Source organism: Ovis canadensis, chromosome 9 (genome assembly GCF_042477335.2).
Source record: "Ovis canadensis isolate MfBH-ARS-UI-01 breed Bighorn chromosome 9, ARS-UI_OviCan_v2, whole genome shotgun sequence".
NCBI classification, from domain to species: Eukaryota; Metazoa; Chordata; class Mammalia; order Artiodactyla; family Bovidae; genus Ovis; species Ovis canadensis.
Window position 1 is genome coordinate 59,478,730 of NC_091253.1, and position 23,737 is coordinate 59,502,466.

General features: G+C 40.1%; 2 protein-coding genes across 5 annotated transcripts in view; one reads left to right on the forward strand and one right to left on the reverse strand.

Moving 5' to 3' along the window:
• TERF1 (telomeric repeat binding factor 1) overlaps positions 1-1,951 on the forward strand; it is a 39,925-nt gene extending 37,974 nt beyond the window's left edge. For all 4 annotated transcript variants that reach the window (XM_069600261.1, XM_069600259.1, XM_069600258.1 and 1 more), the window contains one exon: positions 807-1,951. In XM_069600261.1, the coding sequence (XP_069456362.1) occupies positions 807-983 (177 nt within the window). In that variant the 3' untranslated portion in view covers positions 984-1,951. The remainder of the gene's footprint in view (positions 1-806) is intronic.
• Positions 1,952-11,527: 9,576 nt separating this feature from the next.
• Positions 11,528-23,737, reverse strand: part of SBSPON (somatomedin B and thrombospondin type 1 domain containing) — a 32,110-nt gene continuing 19,900 nt past the window's right edge. Inside the window, exons 3-5 of the mRNA XM_069600262.1 lie at positions 19,880-19,970; positions 18,037-18,213; positions 11,528-13,927 (exon numbers count right to left, since the gene is read on the reverse strand). Of these exons, the coding sequence (XP_069456363.1) occupies positions 13,810-13,927; positions 18,037-18,213; positions 19,880-19,970 (386 nt within the window). The 3' untranslated portion in view covers positions 11,528-13,809. The remainder of the gene's footprint in view (positions 13,928-18,036; positions 18,214-19,879; positions 19,971-23,737) is intronic.

Sequence of the window (23,737 nt, forward strand, 5' to 3'; positions counted from 1 at the left end):
CTTTGCCCAACATAGAACAGGGTTTTCGCTGAGTTCATTAGGGAAGAATTAAATATTCATAAGTTCTATTTGGCATTATATGAATCCTACACATCTCTAAGGCTTCCCAGGTGGGCACTAGTGGTAAAGAACTCACCTGCCAGTGCTGTAGACACGGGAGACTCGGGTTCAGTCCCTGGGTTGGAAAGATACCCTGGAGGAAGAAAGAATACTGGAGGGAGAAATACTCCAGTATTCTTGCCTGGAGAATTCCGTGGACAGAGGAGCCTGGCCGGCTGCAGTCCATGGGGTCGCAAAGAGTTGGACATGACTGAGTACGCATGAGAGCGAGGAAGAGGGAGACACATCTCTAACCTGTTAACAGGTGTCGAATTTTAAGAGACTTTGTGGGCTTAAGTCAGACAAATTGGGTTTGTGTTTAGTTCTCACCCTTTATAGCTGTCTGACTTGGGGCAGCAGAGCCATAGTGTGTCATGCAAAATGAACAGTGATCTAGTCAGGACCCTTGATAATATCACCACCACAAGATCTTACAGAAATATAAGATATGTTCACAGAATTTCTTCCACCGTTAAGAAATTGTAACATATTGGTTTTTTAAAAATTTGTATTTAGATATGTTAAAGAATTGTTTCTGTGAATAACTGTTCTACTTTTTATCCACTTTTGACAGATGTTAACTAGACTTATTGTGATGATCATTTCACAATATGTATGAATACTGGATCATTATGTTGTACACCTGAAACTAATGCTATTTGTCAAGAACTGGTTCTGTGATTAACTATCCTACTTTTCATCAAAAGGCATGGCTTTGGGAAGAAGACAAGAATCTGAGATCTGGTGTGAGGAAATACGGAGAGGGAAATTGGTCAAAAATACTGTCACATTATGAATTCAACAACCGAACAAGCGTCATGTTGAAAGACAGATGGAGGACTATGAAGAAGCTAAAACTGATCTGTTCGGACAGTGAAGACTGAGAGTGTTTGCAGAGCTTGATGAGATGACAGTTTAACACTCTAATCACTGCATGTTGTTTGAAAGTTGGTCAAAATTCTGTTTAAAGCATTACAGTATTTTTTCTGTAGCACAGTCATTCAATATGAGGATTTGTGCTATAAGAGCATTACCATCATTGTATTCTTTAAGAATCTTTTTCCTTTAATAAAAAACATAAATTTTTTGGAACCCTAGTGCTTTTAATCCTCCTACCTCCAAACCCTATTCCGAAGCCTGATTAGAGGAAAAATATATTGCTGTTAACCTGCTGTATATGTGTGGGCTGACTTCAACTCTGACACTCCTAAAAGTGAAGTTTCTAAATCAGTGAATAAGAGGCCTTTGACATAAGGCGTAATGATTTATGACCTTAATATGTTAATTACTAACACATTTGCTTATAGAATGATAAATGTACAAAGTAATCTATGAGATATACTCAAAATTTCCTTTTAAGTAGTTTCATATAAAGGAAAAAACTTGAAAATGTAATACCCATAGGACAGAGTTTATACTGCTACCAAGAATAGCTTATGTTTCATTTAGGTACATTTGACTTTGGTTCCGGTGTTAAAACTTTGACAGAGATAGTTTAAATAAAGCTTCTTTATAACCTGGTGCTATAAATATCAATTTCTCTGATATTTTCATTTAGTTAGATAAATATCCGGCCTAAATAGCATTCTATAAATGTTTAAATTGGCTTTAAACATAATCATTTTAATGTCTATGATAAATAGTAAATAAACAAGATCCTGCACACCTTATTAGACAACTTTTGAGTTTTTACCAACATGTTCTTTAGAGAATTTTGTCAAAAACTAGAATTATTTAGCATTTTGAGTTATGTATGTTTTATTAATAAGTATGTGAAAATGCTTAAGTATTTGGACAAAAAATTAAATGATTATTTTGTTATTTGTTTTTCTTATTAAAGTTTTATACATTACTTTCTCATTGTTCCTGAGTTTGTGAATTTGTTGTCTTATATGTATAATAAATTAAAATGTGGATAATGTTTCCTGGTTCTGTCTGTCCTGCTGCAGTATGGTTACCATCATTGTGTGTACTGCAGACATTTTGATGATCAGTGCCAAAGCTGATGGCTTTTATTTATGAGCCAAAATAGACCAGTTTGTCAACCTCTTTCCAAATACCCTAAATCATCAAATCTAAACTGATAGGAACTATAAGATGCTCAGTTATTTCATGTGCCACTAAAAAAGATCACTATGAATTATGCTATAATGTGGTGCTTTCTTATTAGAATTTTATTTTTAATTAAAGAACTGTTATAGATTTATGTAAGCATAGATTTTTATTATATAACTTGTGGACACATAGAAAAGTGAAATAAGTTGGGTGGTTGTATTCCTAAATGCTTCCTCATTTTTATCTGAATATTTTGAATTTTTAAACTGAAATTTATTCAGACATCTAGACTCACATACAGTTGTAAGAAATAATAGGTCCTTGTACACTTGCTCCAGCTTCCCCCAGTGTCAGTTAAACCACAGTAAGTCACCATCAGACTATTGATATAAATCATCAGTTTTACCCGGATTTTCCCGGTCTTGTACCCTGTGTGTACGCTGTATGTAATTCCAAACAACTTATCTCTTATATAGGTGCATGTGTCTACCACAGGCAAGATACTCCAACACGGTGAGGATCCCTTATGTTGCCGCTCATCTTTCTCTCCTACATCATTCCTCCAACCCTTGGCAACCACTAATCTGCCCTTCATTTCTAAAACAATCATTAAAAAGGTTACATAGAGAATGACAAAGTGGGAGTTCCAGAGAGGCTTTCTTTTTCTGAAGCAAATATTAAGCTGGCAAAAAAAAAAACTATTAGAATCAACTTTTTGAAACGAATCTAATAACTTAAACGGGCAGTGCTCAATGAAAAAAGAGCCTGCTAAATTGTAGAGCATTCTGGTGGTTTTCTTTATCCTGCTTGTGGGGACCAGTGATATGTGTTGTCGGGGTGTAATTTCATGATGTGGGAGAGGCCGACACAGATCTTGTGCTCAGGATTGTGGTGGGGTGTTTCCATGTCTGGCAGTTCCCTGAGGGTTCAGAGATTTGCCTATGTTTTGCCCCTTCTGAACTCATGGGCTTTAAAAGTAGTGCCTCCATCTGCCTGGGGTCAAAGACAGCAGACAGATTGGAGAGCCTGGAAAAGAAGGTAGTTCAGTTGCTTAGTAGTGTCCAACTGCGACCCTATCAACTGCAGCATGCCAGGCTTCCCTGTCCATCACCAACTCCTGGAACTTGCTCAAACTCACGTCCATCGAGTTGGTGATGTCATCCAATCATCTCATCCTCTGCCATACCCTTCTGCCTTCAGTCTTTTCCAGCATCAGGGTCTTTTCCAATGAATCAGCTCTTCCCATCAGGTGACCAAAGTATTGGAGCTTCATCTTCAGCATCAGTCCTTCCAATTCAGGACTGATTTCCTTTAGGATGGACTGGTTGGATCTCCTTGCAGTCCGAGGGACTCAAAGAGTCTCTCCAACATCACAGTTCAAAAGCATCAATTCTTTGGCGCTCAGCTTTCTTTATAGAGTCCAACTCTCACATCCATACATGACTGCTGGAAAAACCATAGCTTTGACTAGACGGACCTTTGTTGGAAAAGTAGTGTCTGCTTTTTAATATGCTGTCTAGGTTGGTCATAGCTTTTCTTCCAAGGAACAAGCATCTTTTAATATGGCTGCATGAAATTAAGGTATGTGGTAGGTAAAGGCTTTGAAAGTCTTGAGTAAACCAGGGAATCCAGAAGACCAGGCCTCTGTGCCCAGGACTAGACACAGTCTCAGGAAAGACCTGGGAGCACCCTAGGCCTCTGCTGTGTGATCCTAGGCTTCATAAGTGCCGGAGATGGAGGCTAAGACAGAGTAAGTTATAGGTGGCCTGGTTCAGCGTTGAATGAGCTACCCAACTCAGAGCCAAGCTGCAAAGGCTGGGAGAGTATCTGGTTTTTTTCCTTAATTGATTAATTACTTTTATTTATTTTTTATTTCTCTGGGTCTTCCCTTGCTGCATGCAGGCTTTCTCTAGGTGCTGTGAATGTGAGCAGGGGATACCCTCTAGTTGCAGAGCACAAGCTTCTCATTGTGGTGGCTTCTTTTGTTGTGGAGCATGGGCTTAGGCACATGGGCTTATACATGGGCTTAGTCCCCCCATGCATGTGGGATCTTTCCAGACCAGGGATTGACCCCATGTCCCCTGCATAGCCAGGTGGATTCTTAACTGCTGGATCACTAGGGAAATCCTGTTTTTCTTTTTGATTTAAGGAAATGAACTACTCTGTATTCTTTGTCTTTTAACCCCCACTCAACATATTCATGTATATAGCCATACTTGTTCATTTGCATTTCTACAAAGTAAGGTTATATAATTCAGTTCAGTTCAGTCACTCAGTTGTGTCCGACTCTGTGACCCCACGAAATGCAGCATGCCAGGCCTCCCTGTCCACCAACTCCCGGAGTCCACCCAAACCCATGTCCATTGAGTCGGTCATGCCATCCAACCATCTCATCCTCTGTTGTCCCCTTCTCCTGCCCTCAATCTTTCCCAGCATCAAGGTCATTTCAGATGAGTCAGCTCTTTCTATCAGGTGGCCAAAGTATTGGAGTTTCAGCTTCAACATCAGTCTTTCCAATGAACACTCAGGACTGATCTCCTTTAGGATGGACTAGTTGGATCTCCTCGCAGTCCAAGGGACTCTGAAGAGTCTTCTCAACACCACAGTTCAAAAGCATCAATTCTTCAGTGCTCAGCTTTCTTTATAGTCCAACTCTCACATCCATACATGACCACTGGAAAAACCATAGCCTTGACTAGACGGACCTTTGTTGACAAAGTCATGTCTCTGCTTTTTAATATGCTGTCTAGTTTGGTCATAACTTTCCTTCCAAGGAGTAAGCATCTTTTAATTTCATGGCTGCAATCACCATCTGCAGTAATTTTGGAGCCCAGAAAAATAAAGTCAGCCACTGTTTCCACTGTTTCCTCATCTATTTGCCATGAAGTGATGGGACCAGATGCCATGATCTTAGTTTTCTGGATGTTGAGTTTTAAGCCAATTTTTTCACCCTCTTCTTTCACTTTCATCAAGAGGCTCTTTAGTCCTTCACGTTCTGCCATAAGGGTGGTGTCATCTGCATATCTGAGGTTATTGATATTTCTCCTGGCAATCTTGATTCCAGCTTGTGCTTCTTCCTTATATCACAACTATTTGAGTTGTGGAAATAAATGAAACCACTCAAAAATGAAAACAAATAGGCTGTTTATTCAGAGCTTGCTATATTAAGGAAGCCAGCCACCATCACTTGTGTTTGGCAGAGATGCAGGCAGATGTTTATAGTGGGAAAGCTTTGTAGTCAAAAACTAAGGCTTCAGGCGTGCTCTGATTGGAGCTTTTTGGCATGAGGAAGCTGGAGGCCAGCCAGCCAGCAGCAGGCATCTTATATGATTGTTTTGGGGAACATACTTGGCTTTCTCTGCTCTTAAGTGGAAAGTAGGGACAAAAAAATTGGGATGTTGGTAGTCATCAACTGAGTCCTGCCCATTCTGGGTAGATAGCTTTGGGAATTCAGTTCTTCATTCTAAACTGATTGCCACAGAGGTTATGACTCAGTGTTGTCGTATACGTTCTGCCCTTTGTCAATTTTTAGATTCATTCTCTGAGTTTCCAGTTTATGCCTGCAAGGTTTTTCCAATTTACAAGAAGTGTAATATTATGAATCATATTAGGGACTTCCTGGTTGCAGTGGCCAAGACTGCCCTTCCAGTGCAGAAGCCCTGGGTTTAATCCCTTGTCAGGTCCCAAATGCTACAGCTAAGAGTTCACATGCCACAACTAAGACCCAATGCAGCTGAATGAATGTTTAAAGAGGAATAATAGTAACTGTTACATTTATTATAAAATATTAGGTATGATACTGTAACCCCTAGAGCAACCATTTAAAAAAATACACATATATAACTAATATATAAGTTGAAATAGTGAAAATTATTTAAATAATCCCTAAGAAAGCAAAAGCAGGGAGAAGAACAGGAAGCAAAAACCAACAAAACCACAAGGACTAACAAAAAAACAGATGGTGCTCCTGAATGCAACCACACGAATAATTACATTAAATGTCAATGATCTAAGCCAGGGTAAGCAAGCTTTCTGTAAAGGGCCAGATGAAATATTGTAGGCCTTGCGGGCCACTGGGTTTCTGTCAACTCTGCTTGAAATGGTCCATAGACATAAACATGAAAATAAATGGGCCTGACTATGTTCCAAGGAAATTATATTTACAGAAACTACAGGCAAGATTTAGCCTGCAGGTTGTAGTTTGCTGACCGATGACTTTGAGTTCTAGATTTTGTTTTCTTCCTCTGAATTATATTGGACTTTGTTCTGATAGGCAGTTAATTCCAAATCTGGGAACTTCTCTTAATTCTCTCTTTTTTAGTCGGTTAGAACCACTTTGAAACTGAATTAGCAGTGTGAGATTTCTAAAGCCCAGCCTGGTGATGAGAATTTGGGCTGCAGATTCACAGGACGGCTGACTGGTGACAACCTCTTAGACCTCTTAAAGCAGTGTTCCCACAATTCCTTGGGGAGAAGGGGAGAGTTTGGGGTTTGTTTCCAGTTCAGTCTTCCTCTAAGAAGACAGTCTTTCGGCATCCCTGTTTAATTATACTCCATCTCGTCTGGGCATGGGCTGTGCATTTGGGCAGCCCTCCTTGCTGAAGAAAAGAGGGTGGCAAGGGAAATGGCACTGTAAAATGGGTCCCACAGGACCTCCCTGGTGGTCTAGTGGCTAAGACTACATTCCTGGGATACTGGAGAAGACCTTGCTTACTGAAATTCTCTCTTCTAGGGATCTGACTCTCCTTTCTTCTGCTTTACTGGTCCTGAAATTTTACAGCCACCTCTTTTCAGATTCTTCCCTCTCAATCTCCTTATCAGTATACTCTGTCTTTTTAAAAAAATCCTTTAACTGTAATTTTATCGGGAATCTGGAGGTAAAGGAGGTAAAGATACTGTCAACCTGCCATGTTTAATTGAGAAAAGTATCCTAGTGTTTGGGATCGACATGTACACACTGCTGTATTTAAAATGGATAACTAACAAGGACCCACTGTAGACCACAGGGAAGTCTGCTTAATGACATGTGGCAGCCTGAACGGGAGGGGAGTTTGGGGGAGAATGGATACACGTACATGTTTGGCTGAGTCCCTTCACTGTTCACCTGAAACTATCACAACATCGTTTGCCAATCAGCTATACTCCAATACAAAATCAGTTCAGTTCAGTTCAGTCGCTCAGTCGTGTCCGACTCTTTGCGACCCCTTGAATCGCAGCACTCCAGGCCTCCCAGTTCATCACCATCTCCCAGAGTTCACTCAGACTCACATCCATTGAGTCCGTGATGCCATCCAGCCATCTCATCCTCGGTTGTCCCCTTCTCCTCCTGCCCACAATCCCTCCCAGCATCAGAGTTTTTTCCAATGAGTCAACTCTTCTCATGAGGTGGCCAAAGTACTGGAGCTTCAGCTTTAGCATCATTCCTTCCAAAGAAATCCCAGTGTTGATCTCCTTCAGAATGGACTGGTTGGATCTCCTTGCAGTCCAAGGGACTCTCAAGAGTCTTCTCCAGCACCACAGTCCAAAAGCATCAATTCTTCGGCACTCAGCCTTCTTCACAGTCCAACTCTCACATCCATACACAACCACAGGAAAAACCATAGCCTTGACTAGACAGACCTTAGTCGGCAAAGTAATGTCTCTGCTTTTGAATATGCTATCTAGGTTGGTCATAACTTTTCTTCCCAGAAGTAAGTGTCTTTTAATTTCATGGCTGCAGTCACCATCTGCAGTGATTCTGGAGCCCCAAAAAATAAAGTCTGACACCGTTTCCACATCTATTTCCCATGGAGTGATGGGACCGGATGCCATGATCTTTGTTTTCTGAATGTTGAGCTTTAGGCCAACTTTTTCTCTCTCCTCTTTCACTTTCATCAAGAGGCTTTTGAGTTCCTCTTCACTTTCTGCCATAAGGGTGGTGTCATCTGCATATCTGAGGTTATTGATATTTCTCCTGGCAATCTTGATTCCAGCTTGTGTTTCTTCCAGTCCAGCGTTTCTCATGATGTACTCTGCATAGAAGTTAAATAAGCAGGGTGACAATATACAGCCTTGACGTACTCCTTTTCCTATTTGGAACCAGTCTGTTGTTCCATGTCCAGTTCTAACTGTTGCTTCCTGACTTGCATACAGATTTCTCAAGAGGCAGGTCAGGTGGTCTGGTATTCCCATCTCTTTCAGAATTTTCCACAGTTTATTGTGATCCACAGTCAAAGGCTTTGGCATAGTCAATAAAGCAGAAATAGATGTTTTTCTGGAACTCTCTTGCTTTTTCCATGATCCAGCGGATGTTGGCAATTTGATCTCTGGTTCCTCTGCCTTTTCTAAAACCAGCTTGAACGTCAGGGAGTTCACGGTTCACGCATCGCTGAAGCCTGGCTTGGAGAATTTTGAGCATTACTTTACTAGCATGTGAGATGAGTGCAATTGTGCGGTAGTTTGAGCATTCTTTGGCATTGCCTTTCTTTGGAATTGGAATGAAAACTGACCTTTTCCAGTCCTGTGGCCACTGGTGAGTTTTCCAAATTTGCTGGCATATTGAGTGCAGCACTTTCACAGCATCATCTTTCAGGATTTGAAACAGCTCAATTGGAATTCCATCACCTCCGCTAGCTTTGTTCGTAGTGATGCTTTCTAAGGCCCACTTGACTTCACATTCCAAGATGTCTGGTTCTAGATTAGTGATCACATCATCATGACTATCTGGGTCGTGAAGATCTTTTTTGTACAGTTCTTCCGTGTATTCTTGCCACCTCTTCTTAATATCTTCTGCTTCTGTTAGGTCCATACCATTTCTGTCCTTTATAGAGCCCATCTTTGCATGAAATGTTCCCTTGGTATCTCTAATTTTCTTGAAGAGATCTCTAGTCTTTCCCAATCTGTTGTTTTCCTCTATTTGCATTGATCGCTGAAGAAGGCTTAAAGTCAGAAAGTAAAAAATACCCTGTTGAGGACAATTTCACAAGGCTTCTAAATCTCTACACCTCTGAAAAGCTGAATCTTTGCCTTCACACTTTAATCACTGCCTTGACTGATACGGAAATTCTAGTTTCAAAATTATTGTCCTTCAGAACTTGGCGGCTTTATTCTATTAGACTTAAGTATCCACTGATGATGAGAATGAGAGGGTAACAGGCAGGAAGGCCAGGGGTCTCCAAATGCAAGTGTCAGACATTTTTATCTCCCTAAAGCGGCAGGAGGAAACAAACTAGCGATATTTTTTTCCTTCTCTATACAAATTTAAAAGGGGGTTTCTCTTAAAATTCTGTGTTGCCATGACACCTGGTTTTACCTGAAGTTAACCAATGCCTTTTTCTTATGGAAATGTTTATCTTAAGCTATGCTAATGTACTATGCATTTACCCCAAACTCTGTCTTCAAGTCAGTTCCACCTTTTGGGCTCAGAACCTACTTGATAAACCAGTGTGTTATACTCCCATATTGTTCCTCTAATCTATGCAAACGACACTATTTGTATGGTGATCTGCCCTTCTTCAAGATTCAAGTTAATCCTTTTATGGCCCAAGATGAACTATTTGGAGCCAAGATTATCCCAAAATACATCTTATGGGTGAGGGGCCTGGTGCCATTCTAAGTTTGAGACATTCCTTTCTTTCATTAACAGACTGATAGTGACTATATAACATCCAGCTAAAGACTAGCAGGGGGGTACTCTTTCTGCCCCCTTCTGATGCCTATGTCAGAAGCTTTCTCTATCTCCTTTATACTTTAATAAAACTTTATTACACAAAACCTCTGAGAGATCAAGCCTCATCTCTGGCCCCGGATTGAATTCTTCTCCCCCGGGGGCCAAGAATCCTGGCATCGTGATTCAACAACAACCTTTCAAGAAGACTGCTGTTTCTCCGTGGGAATTCTTATTCCTTTGTAGGTAATCTGCTTTTCTTTCTTTGAAAGATTTTATAGTCTTTTCTTTATCCTTGATTTTAAATTTCACAAGTTTGTCTCTAGGAATGGGGAGTTTTAAAATCCATTTTGTTTGAGCTTGGTAGGACTGCCACACTCCAAGAAGAATGGCCCTACTTCCATCTTCTTTTCTACGTGTTTTAAAGGGTATGGTCCCTCTATTCTGGTTTATCCATCCATAGAATCCTATGTGCTTTCAATCTTCAAAAAGTTTCTTCAAAATCTATGAGCTCATTCCATCCCTGCCTTCTCATCTGTGTTATAGACTCTGTGTTACAGACTCTTCCATGAATCCTATAATCTCAATGGGAGTTGAGGAAGAAGATAAACATGTTTATCCATCTGTCACCTTGACCTAGAAATTTCACTTCTCTTTCAATATATTCATCAGAATATTCAGGTTTTCTAAACCATCTTACACTTATTTGTACAAACCTTCACCAAAATAGTCTTAGAGGGCAGAACTAGTTTTTTTTAACATCATTTTGGTGCATTCCTTGAAGAAATGGTAATTGCAATTTTTATACAAGAGTAGAACTAAACAATTTAAGTTATTGCTATTGCTATTTATCCATAATTTCAACATTCTCAGATAAAAACGTCCCAAGAAAGGGAACTCCCTGGTGGTCCAGTGGTTAAGAATAGGCCTGCCAATCCAGGGGATATGAGTTTGATCCCTGGTCTGGGAACTAAGATCCCACAGGCTGCAGGGCAACTAAGTCCATGTGCCACAACTACTGAGCCCGCAGACAGCTACTGCTGAAGCCTCCACACTCCAGAGCCTGTGCTCCACAGGAGAAGCCACTGCAATTAGAAACCTGCACACTGCAGCCTGAGAAAGCTGGCACAGGAACAAAAGCCCAGCACAGACAGAAAGAAAGAAAGAACTTTTTTAAATTCCAAGACCCTAAAAAAAGAACAATGAGATTATAGTTTACCTTGCTCCTTTTTCTACTCTTTTCTCTTCTCATTTCCCCTCCCCCAGGTTTTCTCTACTGAATAATCACCATCTTTAATTCCTTTCCCCTTCTTTCCTGAGTGGGTATATCTACTTTTGTTCAAATTACTTTTCTCATGCACTTTTTAAAAGCAACCTACTAAGCAGTGCTAGAGCCTGTAAATCATTGTAGAGGGTCATTGGAAAGGACCCCCACTCTAACGTACTCATTAAAAAGGAATAGCAAAGAAGTCTTAAATTCCTTGATCTTTATCTCTGAAAATAAAAAATTTGGGGTTCTTCATTCATCATTCAGACCATATGTTTCAGTTTGTTTCAGTTTTGTACTATTTCCATGGGCTTTGCTAGAAGTAATACCAAGTTTTTCAAGATCATTATTTAGTAGTTATGTCTTCCAGCCCTTGAAATTCTTCATAAGAATAGAAGTAACAAAAATATGCTTCAATATGAAAGTAATTAATGGTCATGTAGTGAAAGCTAAATATGTAATTTGAAAAATTGATTTTATACAACTCAAATAGGCTGAATGTTATAACATATTGGAACCATAAATACGTCATATCTTTATTGCTGTTAATCATCATACATATGCCTATCAATTCTAAAATGTTTTCTTTTGGCTTTTGTGAGATTTTTTGTTTATTCTCTGACTTGTCCAGAAAACTTGGGTATTTTCTAGCCAAACAAGTAAAGAGCTTTTCAAAATGTGAACAGAAAGTTTATTTACTGGTATAAAATTTTAAGTAACATTGAAAGTTACCCAAGTATGCCTTCAAAAGTTTTGTTTTACAAATGTTAGAAATGATCTTGAAATGTTAATACTGAGCTGATAATTGAAGTTTCTAACTCTGATGAGACTCAAATTTTTATTGTTAATTTGTGAAGAATTTAATTTACCACAAAACAGTCCTGAGATTTAAACAAATACATTCTCAGAAATAGTGCTACTCTCAGCATTAAATATTGGGGACTTTTCCATCCCTATTAAACTTGCTATTGTCATTATATCATTACATGATAAGTGCCAAGAAATAGGTATTTTAGTAAATCACTTGTTAGTAAATAATATTTTACTACATATGAAATCAAAGGAATTTCATATACAGGCGCACCTCATTTTATAGTGCTTTGCAGATATTACTTTTTTTTTTTTTTTTAACAAATTGAAGGTTTGTGGCAACCCTAGATTGAGTAAATCTATTGGTGCCATTTTTCCAATAGCATTTGCTCACCTTGTGTGTCTATGTTACATTTTGGTGATTCTCAGCATATTTCAAACTTCTTCAGCATTATTATTATACTTGTTCAGGTGAGCTATAATCAGTGATCTTTGATGTTACTACTCACCAAAGACTCAGATGATGGTTAGTAGTTTTGGGCAATAAAATATTTTTTAATTAAATTATATACTTTTTTTTAGACATAATGCTATTACACCCAATAGACTGCAAACATATGGTGTAAACGTAACTATTTTATGCCCCGGGAAACCAAAACTATCTTGAGGCTCGCTTCATTGTGGTGGTCTAGAACCAAACTCAAATATCTCCGAGGTTTACCTACAGTTTAAATCTCTAGATTCAGTTCTCTGAAGAAAATATTCTGAATTTAAAATTTGCTTCAGAAATACAAAAAGCTTTGCTTTTACAGAGCAGTCTTTGGCAACATTAGGCTCTTCATCGAAGCTAAATTCTGAATGAGAAGCTGAGATTTGGCTCTGTCAGTCCAGATTCTTCAACAAGGCCTCTTGTCTCTGGTTCATTGATTTTCCAATCATACAATAAGGAAACTAATACTTCTGTGTTTGTAGAGGTGGGGTGGGGATGGAGATCATAGCATTTGTAATAAATCTATGCCTTCCATAATCTATACCTCTACCTTCTACTCCAAACAAAAGAAAACCTGTGCTATAGAGGGGGGAAATGTAGTAATGTCACCTCAATTAAACTTGAAGTTGGACTCCAAAATTATTGTAGTCAATTTCAGGCTTTATGCCTTGGAAATAATTTTCAATGCTAATGATGGTAGAATGTTCATAATTAAAGCAATTATTTCACTTATTGTTGCCAAAATTTCACTTCATGGAAATTAAAACATTTAACGGAATTGTACTGACCTAGAATGAACATTTGATTGATGCTTTTCAGTTAACAGAAGAAAATTTCTTCTATTTTTAAAAAAAAAGGTATATTTAGTAGAGCTGTTGGTTTTGCTTACTAAATCTCAAACAACTCGTCCAGTGAAAAATTACTTGTGACAAATTTGCTTGAAATTATTATTGCAGAATTTGTGGAATAATATATTAGAAATGCACGCATGAGTGTACATATATCTGTAGACATTTTTAAAGGCAAGAAGTTTTTAAGAGATTACAGAATAGAAAGAAAGAACCCAAGATTCAAAGCATGAGTACCCTTAAATGACAACTTACCAGTAAGTGGACTAACAAAACATAGTCATTTTAGTGCAAACAGACTTACTCTGTGTCCAGAGGGCTACCTGTTCAATGAGGAGACTCCAAGTGACAGGCCAAGGTCAGAAAACCACAGGAGACTTTAGAATGGGTCCTCAACATAGTAAAAAATAAAAATAAAGGTACTGCGTTTCTTAAGAACTGGCCCCTGAATTTCCTTTCTCTGCTTCAGAATGTGGCAACGACATACATTTAGGAACTTTAGGCCAAAGAGTTTTCAAAGGATTATGCAGATCGAACATGACTTGCTAGTATTAAGCATGTTTACAAACACACTTTGAAATATTTATATCAAGATCTATATAAAAATGAAACTGTGAACAGCTGGACAAGAACACTGTTCTACCCGCCGAACTTTTTTCCAAGTTCCTTGACATCGAGGATTGCCAATTGCTTGCCAATGGAGGGTCTGATTTCTGAAATGATATTTTGAAAATGTGAGTTACACTAAAGCAAACCAAAGATGATTCTAATTTACAGAATTATAAATTAAAGTGTTTTTTTTTAAAGTGGTTAACACTTGAATTTTTGAAGTACATTACAAATTGAAATTATAAAACAAACATGATCACAACACAACTGTTTCTTTTCTTTGGGTTCTGTCAAAACAAGTTACCAATTAATCCTTATTTGAGGACCTCCCCCGACCCTGCACATTGAGAACTGTAGTTTGAGGTCACTGCACGCGTGTCTCTCGGTTGCTCTGAGTATATGAAGTGTTGCATAAAGGAAAATGACTTTCTGTTTTGTGTACGTTTTTTTAGTGTATTTTTATTGGATGGACAGGGAGGCCTGGCATGCTGCAATTCATGGGGTCGCAAAGAGTCGGACATGACTGAGCGACTGAACTGAAGTGAACTGATTGGAGTATAGTTGCATTACAGAGTTGTTAGTCTCTACTGTACAGCAAAGTGAATCAGCTACACGTATGCATATATTGGCTCTTTTTTGGATTTCCTTCCCATTTAGGTCACCACTGAGCACTGAGTAGGTTTCCCTGAGCTATACAATAGGTTCTCATTAGTTAACTATTTTATACGTAGTATCAATAGTGTATACATGTCGATCCCAATCTCCCCAATTCATCCCATCTCCCATGGTCCCCCACACTGGCATCCAGATGTTTGTTCCCTATGTCTGTGTCTTTGTTTCTGTTTTACAAATAAGATCATCTATGCCATTTTTCTAGATCCAACATATATGCATTAACACATGCTGTTTGTTTTTCTCTTTCTGACTTCACTCTGTATGACAGTCAGTCCCTAGGTCCACCCACATCTCTACAAATGACCAAATTTCATTCCTTTTTCTGGCTGAATAATATTCCACTGTGTGCATGTAACGCTCCTCTGTCCATTCCTCTGTTGATGGTCATTTGGGTTGTTTCCATGTCCTGACTGTTTAAATAGTGCTGCAGTGAATGTTGGAGTGATGTGTTTTTCTGAACTGTGGTTTCCTCTGGGTATATGCCCAGCAGTGGGATTGCTAGGTACTGTTTTGTGTACATTTAAATTAGAGGGGACTGAACCAAATGATTCCTCGTAATCCTTTCCAAAACTCTTTGATCCCATAATGAAAAATGTGAGCAGTGAAAAGAAAAAAGCCCTATTATTGAAATTATTATTTTTTAAGTCACTGGAACTTCAGCCAGGGTTGAAGGTGCCTTATAGGTATGTATTAAATTATAATATTCATTTTACAGTCAAAATATGGATGAGGTATTCAGGAAAATATTAAGTTTCTGTTGTATGTGAATTCTTTACCCACTTTACTCTTCGTGTGTATACTTGATATAGCGGCTGTTGGACACAAGAGACTAATAAACATAAATTCAAGTTATTAAATATTAAAATATGCTCTGGGAATAATGATTAAGTAGAAAGGTCCACATTTTTCTTTCTAATCTATATTTTTACCAATTCCATCTGACATTTTTAAAAGCCATAAACCATACCGTCACCAATTCTACCCGTCTCTTAGTTATGAATAATGTTACTGGATTTAACTGGTAGATAAGTACAGGACCGGAATGGGTTTTTAGGAAGGTAAAATGTTTTCAAGGGTCAATTCTTTTGGACAATCTAGATTTCTGTAGATTTATGCAATATTATGATTTACAAGAAACATATTTGGCCATCCAGGCGACTTAACTATATTTCTCCTGTGTGTTTGGTTTTTGTCCAGTTTCTAACTGACAGTCCCCAAAGCCATTGGAATTTCTTAAATGTTGAGAGTGATAAAGATGTCTTTTTATGTGAGTAGGAAGATTTTTGAAAGCACCTGAAGTTGGGAGTTGGTTGCCAAAAGAATTAACCAGGTGGTTAGCAGGTTGGAATTCATGGCTCCACAGCCCCAACCCCAACATCCAGGAATGGGAGAGGGGCTGGAAGTTGAATCAGTCAGTAGCCAATGACTTAATCAATGATGCCTCCACAGTAAGACATCCAGGAAAGCCAAAAGGACAGGGTTTAGAGGGTGTCTAGGTGAGTGGACACATGGAGAGGTGGGGAGAATGACACCCCTTCCCATACTTCTTCCCTGTCTCGCATCGGGCTGTTACTGAATTATATCCTTTTACAATAAACTGGTCATCTAGTCAGGCTTCCCAGGTGGCATTAGTGGTAAAGAACTGGCGTGCCAATGCAGGAGACTAAGAGACACGAGTTCGATCCCTCGGTCGGGAAGAGCCCCTGGAGGAGTGCATGGCAACCCACTTCAGCAGTATTCTTGCCTGGAGCATCGCATGGACAGAAGAGCCTGGTCGGTTACAGTCCACAGGGTTTCAAAGAGTCAGACCCAACTGAAGTGACGTAGCACACACACATGCACGGTCATCTAGTCAGGCAATGTGTCTCTGAGTTCTGAGAGCCACTAGCAAATTAATCAGACCTGAGGAAGAGATCATGGAATCTCTGATGTATAGCCAGTCAGTCAGAAGCACTGACTGAGCTGGAAACTGGTATTTGAAGGGGGCGGCAGGAGGGAGCAGTCTTGTAGGACTGATAGTGTCAGAATTAAGTTAAATTGTTGGATGCCAAACCTGGTATCCCATGAATTGCTTCATGTTGTGTGAGGAAATCCCAACCCCCCATATTAAAATTGAGTGCTTAGAACATCAAAAGGGTTTATGTCATGCAAAGCTAGGCCCTCCAAGACTACCTCAGTCATGACTGTGACTGCCTCACTGAGCAGTGGTTCTGAAATTTTGCCGTGAGTATGAATCATCTGGACAGGGTTCAGCAAACTGTGACCCATGGGCTGAATCCAGCCCACCTACCCCTTGTGGTCTACAGGGTAAGAAGGATTACTACATATGATCCAGAAATTATACTCCTGTATATATGCATATATCAAAAAAAAAATGAAAACAGTAATTCAAAAACATACAGGCACCCCAATGTTCATAGCAGCATTACTTACAATAGGCAAGACATGGAAGCATATAAGTGTTTACTAATGGTTGAATGAATAAAGAATATGTGGTATACATATTACAACTTGGACATAAAAGAAATGAAATCCTGCCAGTTGCAATAACATGGGTGGACCTGGTGAAATAAGTCAGATAGAGAAAGACAAATACTGTGTATTATCGTTTGTATGTGGATTCTGCAAATTAAACTAGTGAAAACAACAAAGAAACAGACTCACAGATATAGAGAACAAACTAGTGGTTACCGGTGGAGAGAGGGAAGGGCAAGGGACAGCTGGGGGTGGGGGGTTAAGAGGCACAAACTACTCGGTATACAATAAACTAGCTGCAAGAATACAGCACAGAGAATACAGCCAACATTTTATAATAACCATAAATGGAGTATAAGCTAAAAAATTTTTGAATTGTTATGTTGTACACCTGAACCTGTGGCTCAGCTGGTAAAGAATCTGCCTGCAATTCGGGAGACCTGGATTCAATCCCTGGGTTGGGAAGATCCCCTGGAGAAGGAAAAGGCTACCCTAGTATTCTGGCCTGGAGAATTCCGTGGACTGTATAAATCCATGGGGTCGCAAAGAGTTGGACACTACTGACTGACTTTCACTTCACTTCACTTTCACACCTGAACCTGATATAAACTCTACCTCGACTTTTAAAAAACAGTAATAAAAATAATTATTTTTATGTTTTTAAAGAACTGAAAGCAATTCATAGATTATTTCATGATACATAAAAATTCTGTAAAATTTAATTTTAGAAGTTTTAGTGTCCATTAATACAGTATTACTAGAACAAAGATAAGCTCATCTGTTTGCATAGCATCTGTGGCTGCTTTGGGGGCAGGTCTCTGATGATCCCTTGAGACCTTGGTCTGAACCCAAATATCCAAATTCACCCACACCTCTCTGGTACAGAGCCTCTAAGTCCTAGAGTGTGAACTGGGTCCTGGACTCTGGAACGGCCAAATGAAAGTTTCTCCCCACTGTTGTGACTCCCCAAATTGAATATTGGTCTGCTGTGCATAACATGAAAAGGACATATCTCCCCAAATGAGGGCCAAGAGAAATCCTCCAACCAGTCTCTCTCCCTTACCCATCAGAGTCCAAGCCATCACCAGAACAACGAAGGCTCACAGAGTTCATAGCTGGAGGTTGACAATCCACGCACACTGTGTAGCCCTCTCGGAGATACTGCATCCATCGGGTCAGGGGGCGGTTTTCCATGGCACAGTGATGAGTCAATGACTCTGTCTTGAACTCCATACAGTATCTAGAACAGAAAAAAAAAAAAAAAAAGGGAGCAATTTCACTTGCTGTAATTGTAATGATTGGATTGGCCAAAAAGTTCGCTCGCATGTTCCCATACCACTTTATGAAAATATCAAAACGAACTTTTTGGTCAACAAGAACAACAACAAGAAGTGCCCTGATGTTGTAGGAAGGCCGGAACCCCCTGAGGACTCCTGACAGCCCCGGGGAAGGTAGGGTGTTGCCTTGTCACAGGTCACAGAAGGCCTGGTCAAGCTTCTCACTCACTGAACTCTTGACATCTGACACCTGAACCTTTTTGCTGTTTTCTAATCCATGGTTGAATTATTTGGTCAATAGCATACTGCACAAATTTTATCTCGGATCCTATCTAGCTTGACCATGAAATTATGTCTCAAAACACATTTCAGTAGGAAAATTGCCCTTGATAACTTTGCAGAGATTTTAATGAATTACAGAAATTGAACAAGAACTTGCTTGAGTCTGCGAACATGTGAGTCCCAGGAAGGCTGGTCCCGGATGTCCAGGCTAGCACCTGTGTTTTTCTGCCTCACCAACATTCCCGGGACCTTCCCTATACCTGCTCTCCCAGCTCACCTACATAATCTGGGGCAATGAGATGAGTTTTGACTCAGAGCCAAGCATCAAAGTTATACCGGACATCACAGATGAAGGGACATGGGAAGCTGAGACACGCTTTTCTGTAACAGACTAGAGTCACCTTACACTGAGCTGTGGAAAACTCTAACATTATATTATGTGACTAGACCCTGAAGGCCCCAGAGTGCATTCAGACATGGATGAATATTTTAGAGTTTTGTACTTAAAAGCAACACAATTTTACAATTCTTCAGGGAAACAAAACAACATGGCATTTTAGGTTCTAACTATACTAAAATGGACTCTTGTTTTTTAATCCATATAATTATGAACTGTAATAAGTTAGATGGAAAGTGTTTAGAGAAACTGTTTCAAAGAAGATCTTTAACAATGGTAGGTAAAGTTTATTTGCTACCTTAAGGTACTAAGGTAGGAAATCTATGATGCAGCTTCAGTCAGCTTTAGACAGCTTAACCCTGACATTTTTTCAAGGATATTTGCTCATTAAATTCTCACAGCAACCCCACATGATAGGAATCAATATTCTCATTTTATAAGAAGGAAAAATTGAGGTGCAGTAAGAGGTGGTGTGGGGATTTGAACATGCAGCCGTCTGGTGTCCCTATTTTAATAGCAGAAAAGTGGGCTTCTAATGAGCGTGGAGGTTCCTTCTGAGCCATTAGGTCTTGATAGAAAGGCTCACACCTCAGATGGGGACCATGTTCAAATTCACAAACAGAGGTGGTGCTGGAGTCCACGGTTCCATAAAGACTATAAGCTGAGCATCCTTAGTGTGAATGACAAAATATACCATCTCATTTCTATACAGCATTTTTCTTCTTAGGGATCAGAGACAAAATATTTCTAGCCCCTTCCACACACACACAAAAAAAAAAAACAGGGAAGGGGCAAGTATTTCCCAGCTCTGGGATCAAGAGTCACATTTTATTTGCTCAAAGTACATGAACAATAACAGAAGAAATTCCACCCCAACAAGTTACCTTCATGAGCTGACTTGACCATCCAACCAGAAAAACACATGTGAAAAACAAATAATACCAAATTACCCAGCATCCTCTGTGTTCCTGGTCCAGTGTGGGGAGGCCGCCTGTCTTGTTCGCTCCTTGTTGAATGCAGAGGTAGTTATAAAGGCAGGGACTGGAAAAGGAGAATGACCTTGAACACATGCAGCTTGAAGTCTCCAGAGCAACTGTTCCCAAACTTGGTTTCAAACCCATCCAAAGCCCTCCAGTCCTAGATAGTTAAGGACTTAGGGAAGGTCATGGACACACGGCTATACTGAAAATGGATAACGAACAAGGACCTAGCATAGAGCACAGGGAACTCTGCTCAATGTTATGTGCCAACCTGGATGGGAGGGGGAGTTTGGGGGAGAATGGATTTGTGTATATGTATGGCTGAGTCCCTTTATTGTCCACCTGAAACTATAACAATATTGTTTATAGGCTATACCCCAATATAAAATGTTTTGGGTGTTGAAAAAATAAATATATCCCTCCACCCCTAAATCTATGGGACACCACCAAGGAGGGAAGGAGGTGAAGCCAGAGACCCCAGAACCAAATTGCATAAAGCCTCATGCAGCACAGTTGTGCAGGGAGGGGCACGCTTGCCTGCAGTGATCTCAGCATGTGCAAAGGAAACTGGGGGGTAGGGGCCAGGAGGTGAGGGGAGGCATGGGGGCAGGAAGCAGAGAGAATAATAAAAAGATGGGTGGGGTAGGGGGAACCAAGGGAAAAAGCAAGGTAATAGAGAAAGGGAGATTTGTTTTTTTAATGAAAAGAAGAGAAATAGAGAAGAAAAGTGAAAAGTAGAATAAAGAGAGAGAAAAGGAACAAAGGCTAGAGGAAGAAGACGAGAGAGAAAGTGGAGTAGAAGAAGAAAAAGAGAAAAAGGCAACCAGAGAGTAAATGAGAAAGGGAAAAACAGGAACAGCAAAGGAGGGAAGAGTGACTGCTCCCAGGTTTTCTGATAACCGCAGCCTGGAAGCTTCGCCACCAACCACACAGCCCAGGGTGTGGCCATCGGGTGCTGGCCAGCACAGTGCTGTCCCCGCTCCAACTTCAGGGAATGAAGGTCTTGAAGGGGCTCTCCGCCTCACCCCACCCCCCAACACCCTCACTTCTGATACTCTGGATCGGAGAGAAAAAAACATAGCCAGAAACCCTTTCCTTCCACCTCTTCCCTCTTACTTTGTCTTCCTCCTAATTCATCTCTAAGTCTGGGGTGGGGGCATCTGTTGCTCTGTGTAGCCCCTGGGGATCTCTTGATTCCATCCTGCTGTCAATTCAAGGAAGACAGGGTTTTGCCTTGATCATCATGGTAGCCCTCATATATTCACATGCTCAACAAATACGTGTTCAAGGAATGAATGGGTCGATGAATGAATGAATGAATAAATGAAGTCATGAAACTGCCATGAGGTGCACGGGTCCTATTTCCCTGAGGTCTTCTGTTCCTATACTGAGTCTTGCAGCTGAGAAAGTTCTACTATCCTTCTGACCTCTTATTTCAGAAATTGGACCATTTTGGGAAGAGGAGATACCAACTGAGATTGGCTTGTGAGATGCCCAAGTCATCAACAAGAGCACGAGGGCATGGGGGAACCAGCAGCAAGACAGATGCTTCAAGCCTGTATGTTCATCTTGCTAAGTTCCTTCTGGCCACGAGGTGGCAGCCTGAATTCTTTAGATTTTCTGAATGAGATGTCATTTTTTCTATTACATGGAAACATAAGCATAGCCACTTGCTCCTAAGAGTTGTAGGCACATTCTTGTCCCATGTGGCTGGCCACCTAATCTCTTGTCTGAACATTACCCACATCTTGTGTAAGCTCTAGACACCCAGCTGAGTGTCTCTTGCTGTGATAGCATGTTTGTTTTCCGAAGAGAACATGTCATTCTTTCTAAATGTGACTGTAGCTTTGGAACTTCCAAAATTCACGGGCGGAATCAAAAAGGACAAGTGAATGCATGTACGTCAGGATCCTTCTGTTTCTCTTAGACTTAATTATCAGAAACAAATATCGAAAGGGTTTTCATTTTCTCATGTACTGTTTTCATTTCTGTTCTTTTGACACACATATGGACTTATTCACTAAGTAAGGAATATACTTACTGCTAAATACTTGTAGCATCCTACCAGTCAAACTATAACATTTTCAGAATATGTTTCTTTAGCTCAAAACATTTACCTGAGCTCCTAATTTGTATTGGGCATGTTATTATAAAAGTTCAAAGGCAATGCACTTAATTTATAGCTCAAGGGAAAAAACACTTGGTCAGGAAGTAGAGGGTAAGTGTAGGACTGCAGTTTCTCATATGAAATCCGAAGAAAAAGTTCTGAGATAATAAAACAGCTACCAGTGATGCACTTCTGAGTGTTTTTCATGCATTCAGTTCAGTTCAGTCGCTCAGTCATGTCCAATTCTTTGCGACCCTATGGACTGCAGCACACCAGGCCTCCCTGTCCGTCACCAACTCCTAGAGTCGACTCAAACTCATGTCCATTGAGTCGGTGATGCCATCCAACCATCTCATCCTCTGTCATCCCCTTCTCCTCCCATCTTCAGTCTTTCCCAGCATCAGGGTCTTTTCCAGTGAGTCAGTTCTTCGCATCTGGTGGCCAAAGTATTGGAGCTTCAGCTTCAGCATCAGTACTGCCAATGAATATTCAGGACTGATTTCCTTTAGGATGGATTGGTTGGATTTCCTTGCAGTCCAAGGGACTCTCTCTGTTGGAGAGTCTTCTCCAACACCACAGTTCAAAAGCATCAATTTTTCGGTGCTCAGCTTTCTTTATAGTCCAACTCTCACATCCAGAAATGACTACTGGAAAAACCATAGCTTTGACTAGATGAATCTTTGTTGGCAAAGTAATGTCTCTGCTTTTTAATATGCTGTCTAAGTTGGTCATAACTTTTCTTCCAAGGAGTAAGCATCTTTTAGTTTCATGGCTGCAGTCACCATCTGCAGTGATTTTGGAGCCCCCCCAAAATAAAGTCTGCCATTGTTTCCCCATCTATTTGCCATGAAGTGATGGGACCAGATGCCATGATCTTAGTTTTCTGAATGTTAAGTTTAAAGCCAACTTTTTCTCTCTCCTCTTTCATTTCCATCAAGGAGCTCTTTAGTTCTTCTTCGCTTTCTACCATAAGGGTGGTGTCATCTGCATATCTGAGGCTACTGATATTTGTCCTGGCGATCTTGATTCCAGCTTGTGTTTCATCCAGCCCAGTGTTTCTCATGATGTATTCTGCATATAAGTTAAATAAGCAGGGTGATAATATACAGCCTTGATGTACTCCTTTCCCAGTTTGGAACCAGTCTGTTGTTCCATGTCCAGTTCTGTTGCTTCCTGACCTGATTTCTCAAGAGGCAGGTCTGGTATTCCTATCTCTTTAGTCATTTAATTTTCACAACCACCAGTTATTTCCCCATTTCACAGATGAGGAAACTGTGGTCCAGAGAGCATAAGAAACGTGTTCAAGGCTCAAAAGTGTGGCAGTCTGACTCTATTACAACACAGATGACAAAGTTTCACTAGTTTATTAATATTAATGTTTCAATATGGCAGCATATTACTGATAAATTGCTTAAATTTGGTTTCATTTTCCATTTTCGTCCCCTTGTGAAGTGAGAGTGGAGATAAGAAAGGGGGGAAAGGTTAGCCCTGACACTCTGAGGCCCCTCAGGTTGGGGGATGGGCGCGAGGTGTGGCTCAGGGGTTGGGGAGGGCCTGGGGCAGGAGGGCACCTTGTATATTTGCAAAGTGCTTTCATAGTCTACATCACCGATCTTCACCAAAGCTCTGTCTAGACAGGTTTTCTCATCAGAAAACAGGCTCATGGAAGTTAAGGGAAAATAAACAGTAAATGACCAAGCAGGCGCCCCAGTACAGAATCA